The sequence below is a fragment of the Neofelis nebulosa genome, chromosome 2 (genome assembly GCF_028018385.1).
Source record: "Neofelis nebulosa isolate mNeoNeb1 chromosome 2, mNeoNeb1.pri, whole genome shotgun sequence".
Lineage (NCBI taxonomy): Eukaryota > Metazoa > Chordata > Mammalia > Carnivora > Felidae > Neofelis > Neofelis nebulosa.
This window is the reverse complement of record NC_080783.1, coordinates 64091176-64104285: the sequence shown is the minus strand read 5'-3', so window position 1 is coordinate 64104285 and position 13110 is coordinate 64091176. Positions and strand designations below refer to the sequence as shown.

The following is a 13110-nucleotide window of genomic DNA, read 5'->3' as shown; positions in this document are numbered from 1 at the left end:
TAGTATTTACCAAAATAAAGTCATATGGAGCATTTTTTGATGGTGTTAAGTTGTAAGTTTATTTCTTTGGTTGCTCTTGCATAGAATTTTGTCATCATCATTATCAGCACAGAACATGTACTGGGATCATCTGGGTACATGCTGGCCTGATCCACATAGTGGAGGGTATAAGGTCCGAGAGGGTCTGGCTCCTGAATTAATGGTGCTTATGATGGAGTAAATATGAACCTTTGAGCAGTGAATGGCAAATATCCGTGTAACTTGGCTACACACCCCTGCATCCGATGGGTAACATGAAGTCTACCCAGGGAAGGTTTCTTGCAGGAGGAAACTCTGTTTCATTTAAATTCTTCCTAATTCATTGCCTCTTGGTCCTTCAAGTGCCATATTTGAAAGAAGAAAAATGTCAATAACACATGTTCTAGGAGAAAGTGTTGTGGAAACTGAATACATTTAGAATAGATACTATCTTCAGACACTGGAAGGAGCACCACATAGGAGAGGAAGGAGATTTGTCCTATGATGCTCTCAGATGCAGACTAGGTCTAATGGTAGAAGATATGCGGTGGGTTTTGGTTTCATTTTAGGTAAGCCTGTCCCACAATGTAGTCGATCAGAGGTGTTCAGTTCAGTTCAGTCCAACCGGAGGTGTTGTGGTCCCTTGGCAAGAATGTTAGGGTTAGGAATCCCCCTGCTGGATATGTGGAAAAGGAAGAAATAATGGTCAGGAAGAGATTGGATAAGCAGGCCCCTTCCAATGTTTAGATTCTGTTATTTGGTTTACCCTAACTGAACACAGCTTAACAAAGAAGTTATTACGAAGTTTCTAGTTCAAGGTCAAATGGAGAACAGGAGGTCAAATTCAGAACTAGGAGTGTATCTTTAGCTTCACTTATTTTTTTAAATGTTTATCTATTTATTTGTGTGTGTGACAGAGACAGAGAAAGCGAGGGAGGGGCAGAGAGAGAAGGAGACAGAGAATCCCAAGCAGGCTCTGCACTGTCAGCAGGGAGCCTGATGTGGGGCTCGAACTCACAAACTGTGAGATCATGACCTGAGACGAAATCAAGAGTCAGGATGCTAAACTGATTGAGCCACCCAGACACCCCTAGCTTCACGTATTTTTATACTCAGATACTCCAGACCATTGTTTCCAGTGTCCAGAAGTGTTACTGCAAACTTGTTGGGTAATATAAGACCGAATCTCTTTAAGAAAAATAATAACAGCAGCAGCAGCAACAAAACCCATCTCACACTATTTCAGTTTGATTCTATCAATACAAGTTCAGTTGTGTTCACAATGCTGAGCACAATGTTCAACATCCGTTCTTCAAGGCCTCTGGAAGTCTACCTTCTGCAATCAACACTCATTATTCCCTTTCTCACTGCTCAGCAGAAAATAGCTAAGAGTAAAGCTATTTGTTGCCACAAAATACTGAGTAATATATCTATCAAGGTTTCTGGTTTACCCTGTGTATAGAAGAGTCCAGAATGCGGTGCACTTCACAACTAAGCCTTTCCTTTAAAATACTGAAAGTGTCCACTTTTTGCTCCCTTTAGCATTTTCTGTGCATATCTGCATGAAGTTGAATGTGTACCTTTCTAGACCTCTTTGTCATCTTGGAAGTTATCCTGATATCCCTTTACCCATCCAGTCGTACCTCATGTTCTAGAAATTTACTTACATGGCCAAATGATGTATCCACAGACCAACTTGAAACTAGACCTTTTGCAAGCAAACTCCTACAAACTGTCATCAGTGTTAGCAGAACTTGAGCAAAGACCTCAACCCAACCATCCCTGCAGTAACTCCATCTTCAGGTGGAAAGAAAAGGTAAAAATTTAAGAGATTTGGTTGTAATTTCTTGACTGGGTTTGCTGTATGGAGTGGCTTCAAATAGTACCGGGGCAAAAAGGCTATTATGAATTATATGTGCCACATGTCCCAAATCCCAGTTGTGGAATTTTAAGATAAATTTATTTCTTACTCCTTCTGGGTGAAGTAACAAGAGTTAATCACAAATAAATACATTCTTTGTGGACTAAATATGAGGAGCTAATAATTCTTTGGATTCCTTCTTCATCTTCCACATAACTTTATTCTTTGAACATGCCTCTAGAATAAAATGTCTATGTGCCTAAATTGTTAGATTTTGTGATATACTCTAGTCTCATCCATTTCACATAATACATGACGTGGATAAAGTGTGAGCATAATTTAAAAAATTCACACTGGTGTATTTTCCTGGTGATACACTATAAGGATTGATAATGAGCATGTGCATATATGTGGGTCACTCTACCTTGCAGCTGTTTTCCATTTCCAATCAGAAGGGGGAGCTGTAACCACCTTGTGGTAAGAGGACTTTTCTCTTTCCATGAAACTCAGCTCTAAAATGGTCACAATCATGGCAGATTGAGTCATGGCAATTTCACTTGCATTAAAGCCAATTAAAGTTGAATTTGTAGAAGTAATGCTGTGAACGTTATTTGACCTCGAGGTGCACGTCAGAATTGCAAACACAGGGTGTAAAATGCGGTAATTGTCTAATTCTGAAAATATTAAGGCTTTAGAAATAAGAAAGCTTTATGGTAGAGTTTTTAAAACTATTGAATAATTCATTTATACTCTCCCCCCCCCCCCGAAATTAAAAAAACAAATTCCTTAGGAAAACAGCTGTGGAAGAGTTACTTCTCATAAATACTTTTGATGACAGTGTTGTTAAAAATGACTTTTTTTTTTTTTTTAACAATTTAAACAGCAACAGACACATAGTTATGTGAAAATATCTCGGCCTTTTCTGATGAAGGTGAGCAGGGCATCTTGTGGTGGGCAGAGAATCCCGAGTGCTTCATCTGCAGGTAATCCCAGGCCCACAATAATCTGGGGGAGGGTTCTATCGGTAAAGCACGTTGCTACATTTACATTTTATTTTCAGAATCCTTTGGGCATATATCAGCTCAAAGAAATTTGCATTTCAGTTAGGACTGATTCATTTGTTGGTATCTGTAGCTTTCTGTGCAGATGTTATCCAAAATTTGGGAAGGAGTCAAAAAGTGGAGGGTTGAGGAAAAAATGTATGATGTGAGAAGGTACCTTCGATGACTGGCATCCGTGTTATTCAGACAGTCTGCATCTGCTGTCCTTACATTCAACCTCAAACCCTTGTGAGGAGTTCTGTCTCCACTGCCTCCTCCAAACTTCCATGGAAATCCTGTCCTTTCTGTGAGAAACACGGTGATCCCAACCCTACTTACTCCCTTTATTCAGCTGCCTTATATTAGCCATTTGCCAGCTCACACCCACCACATTTCACCTTTCAACACACAGATACAAGCTCACACACACACACTCACACACACACCCTACCATTGTCCCTTGTTAACTATAGTTACCATAACCTTGATTCTCAAGTTTCTAGATGAGAAGTTGGTGAAAAGAGTTTCAGTAAAACCCAGGACGTTATGGTCCACTTGGTGTATTAAAGACTCACGATCGCATTAAGAAATAGTTCCATCAGTACCTAGGGAGGGTGGTAACAAACACGTGCGCTAGCTGGCTCTGATCTATGCCTGAATGGCAAAACTGGTGTATGTTTTCCAAAATATGCTTCAACTACCACACATACTAGCTAACTGGTGTTGACAAGTTCATGTGGGAAACAACTTTAAACTGTCATCTTCATTGTTTTTTCTCCAGACTCATTATTTTCCGTACTATGATATAGTTTTTGATTATAGAATATACATAGTCCATATACACAGTAGGTATGTCATAAATGGTTACTATACCCAGGAACGAAGATTATGTGAAATTATAAACTTTCCCTTTGAGAAGATGTCAGTATATTTAAGCTCAGCACCACACTATTCAATAACTGAAGAGCTTCCCATCATATTCATCTTGCCTACTGACACAGCGTTACTAATTATTACTGGATCCAACTTTCAGCGTCTGGTGTAGCCCAGCTCGGCAGTGGTCTTTGCAAGGCTTTATATTCTTTCCAAGCCAGACAAGATGATGAATTAAATTTGGAAAAAGGTAAGAATCATTTTCAAATAGTTTGACTGCCTTCCCATTTGATTTGACTAAAACTCCTGTCTTTGTTACAACAGCCTTAAAAGTTACTACAACATCAAATCATTTCAGGTTTATAATGACCCTTCTTAGAAAATAAAGATAAAGCACATCAAAAATAAGAGTCACATAGTAAAAATAGCTAACATTTATTCCATGTTTACTGAGTGCTAGATATTGCTACAAGCACGTTGTCCCATTTAATGTTCATAAAAGCCCTGTGAGGTAGGTATTATTTATTCCCATTTTATTGTTGAGGAGACTAAGGCATAGAAACGTTAAGTACTTTGGCTAAAGTTACAGGAAGTGGTAGAACATGCTTTGATCTCAGAAACCCAGAGTCATGCTTTTTATCACAGGGCTAACCTGGGCGAGAATGTCAGTAATGGAAAGTTACTAGAAGGGTAGCCTCACCTTTTTCCTTTTCAGAAAACTAAACACACAAGAATGTGAAATGACTTCCTTTCATGGCTTAGGGTAAGCTCGAATTCTAGAAGCCAGGTCAGAGGACTTCCAGCTTAATGTTTCTCCCACTTATCCCTTAGAACAGAGTTTTATGGCCAATCTAAGGAAACAACCCCTTTCTCTGTGTCACAGATTTTTGATGAACATGGAAAGGTATGCTGTCATAGGCTACCTAAACCTCAGCATTAAATAAGAAACAGCCACTAGCCTCAACTTTCCTTGTGTGTCCGATTAACAACCATATTTGGATGTTAAAGCTGAGATCTGGAGATGAAATGGTTAGTGAGAAAGGGTTGTATTGTAGGAGAGAGCTGTTTACCTGCAAGCAGGACATGGTGTCCAGAGCCAACAGGAAGTCGTGATGGATTTTGCAGCCATACAACAGGGACACCATGTCTTTGCTCTTGGTTAACGGGTGCTTCCTTTTCAGTTTGCTGGTCAGATTTCTTCAGCGACTACTTCTCCTTCTAGTTCAGAAAGAAATAAAGATAAGAAAAAGGGTAATATAGTAGACCCTCTCCTCTGTTCATCTTAAATCAATGTTGCCTTTACCTAAAGTTGGAAGTGTTAGAGAAGTCACATCATCATAAGGTTACCTACAGCAGTAGGTAAATGAAATGCTGTATTCCCACTTTCCATGTGAATGAAAAACACATTTCCCAGATGCCACCTAGACCCCAGGGCCTGAGTTTGAGGTACATAGTTACACAAAAAACTTATTATCTTCTTTGTCTTCAGTTCTCTGTTGGCAGCAAAGTCTACTTATACTTTATCTCGTAAGTGGGTTCTTTATTTATTAAAACATTTTTTAATGTTTATTTATTTTTGAGAGAGAGAGAGACAGAGTGTGAACGAGGGGGCAGGCAGAGAGAGAGGGAGACACAGAATCCCAAGCAGGTTCCAGGCTCTGAGCTGTCAGCACAGAGCCCGATGTAGGGCTTGAACTCATGACTGTGAGATCATGACCTAAGAGTCACCCAGGCACCCCTATAAATGAGTTCTTTAAATAAAAGGAGCCATTGGAGGCTTCAGAAAGCTGGCAACAAGATTTTAAATTATTTGTTTGAATTGCTGGTAGTGGACTGTGTCAGTCTGCTGACTTGAGAGAATTCATTGGAGGTAGAATGTAGGCTGAAAATGATCTTTAAGAATAAAAAGTGATTTATGAGTGAGGTGAGATAGTAGGGGTGGATGTGGACAGTCTCCTTTGCCTAAGAAAGAAAATCACTGGGGAAGAAAATGAATGGAAGAAAGACTAAAAAATGACCTCAGAATGACGCTCAAGGTCAAGGAGCTCTCTTGCATCACGAAGGAAGTGGATGTTTCTACTCTGATGTGCAGAAAGCAGCCAGAGAGGAAGGACTCTTTCTCACAAGGGAAGGATTTAGCCAGAGTATTTGGGGGCATCTATGGTTAAGCTTTTAGGGTTATTAATATCAGAATAGTATTTGCTAAAAGAGAGGGAATTAGAGAAGGGCAATGTGTTTCTTAGGAATTCTATTTGAATCATTGCTTTAAAAAGTATTGTCTTCAAATTGACATTTTATTAAACTTACCAAAATTGCTGAATGGGGGGTTAAGTTTCTGTGCAAAGCTATGAGATGGAACTTTGGACTGTGAAATTGGCACATGTAATGGAGGGAAGCCATCTTGATCTAAAGAAAAGTCTGATAGCTGAGACATAATAGTCACCATAGCAGACTGTCTTGGCCACCAACATGAGAAACCCTTAACACACAGACACCAAAAAAAGAGTTTGATGACAAGCTGTATCTGACGTGAGCCATCCAGCATGAGAAGGATATATGATCCAACATGATTCTGTTTTTTTTTTTTTAATTTTTGATGTTTGTTTATTTTTGAGAGAGAGAGAGAGAGAGAAGAGAGTGAGAGACAGAGTGCAAGCAGGGGAGAGGCAAAGAGAGAGGGAGACACAGAATCCAAAGCAGGCTCCAGGCTCCAGGCTGTCAGCACAGAGCCTAATGCAGGGCTCGAACCCGGGAACTGTGAGGTCATGACCTGAGCTGAAGTCGGACGCTTAAGCGACTGAGCCACCCAGGGGCCCCAATGCCATTCGTTTTTAATGAAACTATTTTATGGCACAACTTTGATTGCTCGTTATCTTATGCTTTTTAATATTCTCTGCATTATGCCTGCTTCACACAGAGTTGTTCAATAAGTTTGGCTTTACCTAAATCATGTGCAGAGACCGATGCTAACAAGTAACTCCTTGAAGGCACAATCTCCTTAAAATTGTTTTACCAACTGGATTCAGGCTTGTGCTTAAATGGCAGAGACCTGTTTGTCTAACTAAATGTGCATTTTTACAGGCGACATTGTGACTATATACAAGAAAGAAGAAGAAGGATGGTGGTTTGGTTCTTTGAACGGAAAAAGGGGTCATTTTCCTGCCGCTTACGTGGAGGAGCTCCCTTCAAATGCTGGGAACCCGGCTACGCAGACGTAAGACAAGATTCCGAACATGCCGCCTTAGTCCGTAAACTTCACAATGCAGTGCAAATAAAGATAAATGCTGTAATCTTTACAAATAGGTAACGGTGTCCTCCCTGTGTGTCATGGCACTTTGCACTCCTGCTTATTTGCCTGAAACAGAGTTAGAAGATGGAGAGCAAAGGGAGAAAAGAAAGAGACCCTGCAGTTCCTAGAGTTTTCGAATCCTAGGAGACCCTAGAGATGCCCCAACACAGCCCCTGATGTCACACACAGAGAGACAGAGCTCAGATCATTCAGCCACTTGTCTGAAGTCACATAGTTTTCTGGTAGTGCCACAGAGATTAGGATTTAGATGTCTTTTTCATCTGGATCGTGTGCCAACAGGCCAGAGCAGGCCTGTGAGGGGTCAGGCAGTGTCTGGGAGACAAGGAAGAACAGATTAAGTCTGAGAAGAAGAGTTCAGCAGAGCCGTGGCAGATAAGACCCCTGGGAGATAGGCCCAGGTTAGGAGAGGGTAGAATAAAGAATCAGGAGCTGAGGCCAAGAGTCCTTATGATCAGGAGAGGGGATGCTAGACAAGAGGTCTGGATACTAGGTGAAGCTCAGTGTAGAACAGAGCCCCATCCTGAGCCAACCTTCTGATGTAGTGGCTTCTTGTACACCTTCTATGCACAACCGGAACTTCTATTAGAAGTGAGATCAGGTGTGAGCCAGAGATGGTTTGGAATCTGAAAGCGAGAGCAAGGTGGATAGGAAAGGGTTAGGAAGGAGACAGTGCCTGAAAACTCTTGCCTCCTTGTCCATTTGGAAACTTCATATACCAATTTAGAGGTACGAAACTCGCACTTCCCAATTAGTCAGTGTGAAGAGAATATCCTCAGCAGCTTCCTAGTGAAAGGAACCTTAAACGCTAATGAGTCTCTCTGGATGGAAAGTTCTGGAAATCAACATTTACGGTTAAAATGGAATATTTAGAGAGAAGCAGTTTTATGCTCCTTCCTCAAATGCCCTCTAATGGGTAGAGGTTGGGGATGAGACAGGGTAGGCCTCAAATTCTTCCCAAGGGGAACATTTTAAAATGGAGAGAAGTGGTTCAGCAGCATCTTTCAGAAAATGACCTAAGTCAGCCTGGAGATCACACTCTATTGAGTGGAAGGTCCTGGTGTTGATAGAGACATCTGGGCATGTTTACTATTGTGCCTAATAGTCTGACATTAGAGTAACTAAAATCCATTCCATTACTGTCCTGCCACCTACATCTTTATTTTTAATTAAATTTTGCACTTTCAAAAAGGAACTTTTCAAACCAAGGCACCTATGTTTTTTATACTCTGCACCACTGCACTCCTATAGCAGGATATAATGAACACATAGAGATATTTATAGATAGAGATACCAGACCTGAAGGAGCTCAAGTAAAGTTTGTTATGTGAGACATAACTTACAGCCTAGAAGAGCAGATCAGAAGTTTTAATGTCACCCTTAATGGTGTACTAATGAAGGCTTTCTACATGTAGAAAGTTGGCTGAATAATAGGCCATTAGACCATGAACAGAAAATTTGAATTTATATTTCCTCTTCATCTTACTTCTTTCCATTAAGCCTTGATGTATAAAAAATTGTGTAGCAATTGACTGCAGCCTACAATGGATCATTTGTGTAGAGAAAGTGATGATAATGGTGGTTGGGCCCTGAAACTCACTGGAAGCAATTTTCAAAGAAGGACGCCCCTCTTTCTTCATAAGTCAGTTTTACTTTGTGAAAACATAAATGATTTTCCTGTTTTGTAATGTTGCTGAAAATTCTTTTTGCATCTGTGTTATATAATATTTAAACCTCAAAGAAATACTATAGGGAAACTATATATACAAATACAGTCGGGTAGGACAGACTTGTTGAATATCCTTTCAGTAGGGCAAGAATTTTCCGATTGGACAGGTAGGAATGGTAGCCCTTATATTTAGATAAAAATTAAATGTATATTGTGAAGATTAATGATGTACAAAAGCCTTCCATACAGAATAAAATAATTTTTAATATTCATACTTTTAAACTCTTTATTGGGCTTTCATAATTACACTACACTATTCAGTTCCATATCTCAGGAAGTTTTTAGCAACATTAACAACCTGAAATATAGGCAGAAGGGGTCTGAGCCACTGAAAACATCACAAGGCATTTTTCTACTTTATCTTCTTTCTAGTAGAATGCAAACTGATACATCTATCATGGTATCAACCAGAAAGATCTATGAATTTCATTTTTTTTGCATTTTCAATTACCCATAATAATTAATATTTATAATGACAAAAAGCAATTTTATCACTTAAAGTGCCTTCCGATCTATCAAAAAGTAATATCCAGGTTAGGGTAAAGTAAATTTTATTGCACAGTATTATAAGGCTTTAACTGCTCAGTAATTTGAGCAGAGGGTAACTTTGTTCTCCCCTCCCCCCAAAAAACCCTCCTCCCTCAAAGTCTTAATGGCCTTGGGGTTCTAATCAGCCCGACCTAGAGCAAGAAAAGTGCATTAGGATCAAATAACATGTCCTATTGTTCTTTGCAGTGTTACACAGGAAGCGTGTATAATCCCAGGGCAGATATGCTTGGAGGTGGGGGCAGGGGGCCTACAAACCGGTGGGACTGGACTCGGACCAGGGTTGGGGACACAGCAGAGAAGAGCAGGAAATCTTTTGCAAGGGAGTGCAGCTACTCGGATAGAGCTACAAGGATAGTGTCAGAGATTCTGGGAAGCTGTGATCCAGAGTGCAGAGCCCTGCTGAGCCAAGGATGCCAGGCCTCCCACTCCCAATCACAAGCACCATGGACGATAAACTACCAAGCCAGAGAATCCAGGTTGCGCTTTAGCCGGGAGCTCGGTTTAGGGAAACTAGGTGGACCTGTGGGTGCCTGCAGCTGGGGAAATGTGCCTAAGCGGGACATTCCAGTGGCCATCCCCTGGGGGGGGGGGGGGGTCACGGCAATGGGAGGAAAGCAGCTTCCGCCAACCGGCCAGAGTTTGGAATAAAGAGACTTGCACAGAGTTCGAGTGAAATACTCTTTCAGGATAAGGAGAAGCCGACCTGGGCGTGGAAGCAAACCGAACTGGCCAGAGAAAGACCTTGATTCCACAGCTCAGGACTAATGATAGAGATCTGGGGACTACATAGGGAGTCACACCAAGGGAGTGCCTGGAAAGGACTGGGACCTGCCTAGCCACGTATATGAGGTGGCAAATGTGTTACTGAGCTCAGTCTCAGCTGGCTTGTAACTTGGGTTTTTCTGACACTGGGGCAAATGGCTCAGTGCTTGCTGCAGTAATTCTCCGACTGCGGTGCTGGGACCGGCAGCACCGATATAACCTTGGACTAAGTTAGAAATGCAAAATGTCAGCCCATACTTTACCCGAGGCCAGAAACACTGACGTCTGTGGGTTAGGTGTTTCTAGTGCAAATTGAAGCTTGAGAACCACTGACTCACTTGAATGAATCCTGAGAATAGTGTCTAAACTACAGACGCACCGCGGAAGGAGCACTGTTGAAGGAGAAAGTGGAGAATACCACGTACCCAGGAAGGCCGCTCTAAAAAAAGAAATATCCCTTCCTTTTGGTCCAATAAGTTTTTAAAGATGAGTGTTGCTGGGGACTGTGCCCAACAAGGCTTTCTCCATTGTGAGGGCTGCTCCTTTCCTCTTCTGTCACATGCTCACTCTTGGCCCAGGGAAGAAGGAACACTTTGGACTACATTACACCCCCTCACAAGAGACTCCTCTTCTTTCTCAGCCACTTACTTGATATTCTTGTTAGCAGAAGAAAGCCTGGTATGGTCCCTATCTTGATACTAGAGAATGAGAAGCAAACAGCTCTCCCCTCACAATCCATTCCCCTTTACTCCCCACCCCACCACCCAGGGTCTAAGAGTAGATAATCCTCCTTCTGACTTATGATCAAAAGTCAATAGTAGCTTAACAACACTATGCCACCAATGCCTATGTCATCTATCTCACTATCTCATCAGGTAGGCATTTTATCATCTCACATCACAAGAAGAAGGGTAAGTACAGTACAATAAATACAGTACAACAATTGATCATGCACTAGGCCACAGAACAAGTCTCTAGAACGGTCCGACCACAATATAAGTTAAAAATTACTAAGGAAAGGATAATTTAAAAACCACATGCATTTGGAGAACACATACATATGTGCACCTGCACACACCTAAGCACATATATGTACACACACACACACACACAAACTTCTAAATAAGCCATGGTCAAAGAAGAAATCTTAATAGAAATTTTAAAATATTAGAAATAAAAAATAGGAAAGCTACTACATATTAAAACCTGTAAGTCTGGGAAAGCAGCTTAAAAAATTCTCTAGGGAAAAGTAGAAAGGCTAAAATTAATGAACTGAGTATCCTAAGTATGGATTTATAAAAACAACAGCAGAATCAACCCAAATAAAGCAAAGGAAATAAAAACAAAAGAAAGAGCAAAAGTTAATGAAGTAGAAAACAAAATAAAATATTGAATTAAGCTGTTGATTGGTTCTTTGAAAGGATTAATAAATTGAGCAAACCTTTGGCAGAATTAAGAGAAAAAAGCATAAAAAATATTATTTATAAGGTAAAAGTGGACATACTACAGCAGATACCTAAAAGCTAAAATCACATACTATCAACAACTTTACAACAATAAATTTGTAGAAAAGCAAACCCAAAAGACAAAATTCTCAAAAAATATGCATTATCAAAACTCACTCAAGAAACAAAATATAACTGGATAATGTAATTACTATTAAAGACATTTAATGAGTATTTGCAAAATATATCTTTCTACAAAGAAAACACAGGCCAGATAGTTCCGTAGGTGAGTTCAAAAACAGATAATCTCATTCAGACTTTTTCAGGAAGGAGAAAAAAAAAGGAACACACCTGAACTATTTTCAAGGTTTGAGGGTGTAGGATAACCTTAATACCAAAACCAAAGTTAATATACAAAGGAAAATTATAAGCCAATCTCATTTATGGCTATAGATATAAAAATTTAAACAGAATATTCACAAACTGAATCCAACACTATTGAAAAAAAAAGATTGCACATCATGGATAATTGGATTTGTTCCAGGAAGGCAGGGTTGATTCAATATTAAAAAAAAAAAAAAAATCTATTGATATAAATCACTATGTTGACAGATTAAAGATGAAAATCTATATAGATGCAGAAAAAACATGATAACATTAACAAACATTCATAATTATTTTAATTTAATTTAATTTTTAATGTTTATTTTTGAGAGACCGAGCACGAGAGAGGGAGGGGCAGACAGAGAGGGAGACACAGCACACAACGCAGGCTTCAGGCTCTGAGCTGTCAGCACAGATCCCAATGTGGGGCTAGGACCCACGAACCATGAGATCATGACCTGAACCATGTCAGACGCTTAACTGACTGAGCCACCCAGGTGCCCCCATGATAATTACTTTTAGTTAACTGAGAATACAAGCAAACTTCCTTGACCTGATCAACAGAAAAGAAAATGGCAAGTTTGGGAAACTACCATAGTACAGTATAGCTGAAACTCAAAAAGATTAAATGACTCGCTTAAGATCAGGTACCACAGACGGGACCACATCTTAATTCTCAGATTTTTCCACAACACCATTTTGATGCTGGCAAACAGAAATTTTCACAAATTATTCAAGATTTATCATTATACTTTGAATCTCATATGTTGCCTCTTTCAAATGAAAGACCTTATCCTCAGCTGCTTCCAGCTGGTTGCTAAGAGAACGGGAAACGTGACGAAACTCTAAACATTCTTCACATCAAACCACATCATAGAGTGTTCACGCTTCTCACCATGATGTATTTAACGATAACCAAGAAAGGGGCTGATTTTAAATAGCTTCTATTTCCTCCAGTTTACTTGACAACTGGACTCTATTTCTACTTAGATGAAACTCTTTATTCGGAATGAATCTTATTCTCTATTAGCTCGTCATTAAGTCAAGAGTCGCCTGCAGGGCCATCTTTATCACCTAAAAATGGCTGAAGATAGCGGCAACACAGCTGCAGGTATTATTGAACAAGTTAGCTCCTTTTCAAA

At 40.0% G+C, this 13110-nt stretch overlaps 1 protein-coding gene across 5 annotated transcripts in view; it reads left to right on the top strand.

The window, feature by feature from the left end:
• The window catches only part of NOSTRIN (nitric oxide synthase trafficking), a 60237-nt gene extending 51195 nt beyond the window's left edge, over positions 1-9042 (top strand). For all 5 annotated transcript variants that reach the window (XM_058714877.1, XM_058714876.1, XM_058714878.1 and 2 more), the window contains 4 exons: positions 1709-1834; positions 2763-2862; positions 3953-4042; positions 6874-9042. In XM_058714877.1, the coding sequence (XP_058570860.1) occupies positions 1709-1834; positions 2763-2862; positions 3953-4042; positions 6874-7010 (453 nt within the window). In that variant the 3' untranslated portion in view covers positions 7011-9042. The remainder of the gene's footprint in view (positions 1-1708; positions 1835-2762; positions 2863-3952; positions 4043-6873) is intronic.
• Positions 9043-13110: the final 4068 nt, after the last annotated feature.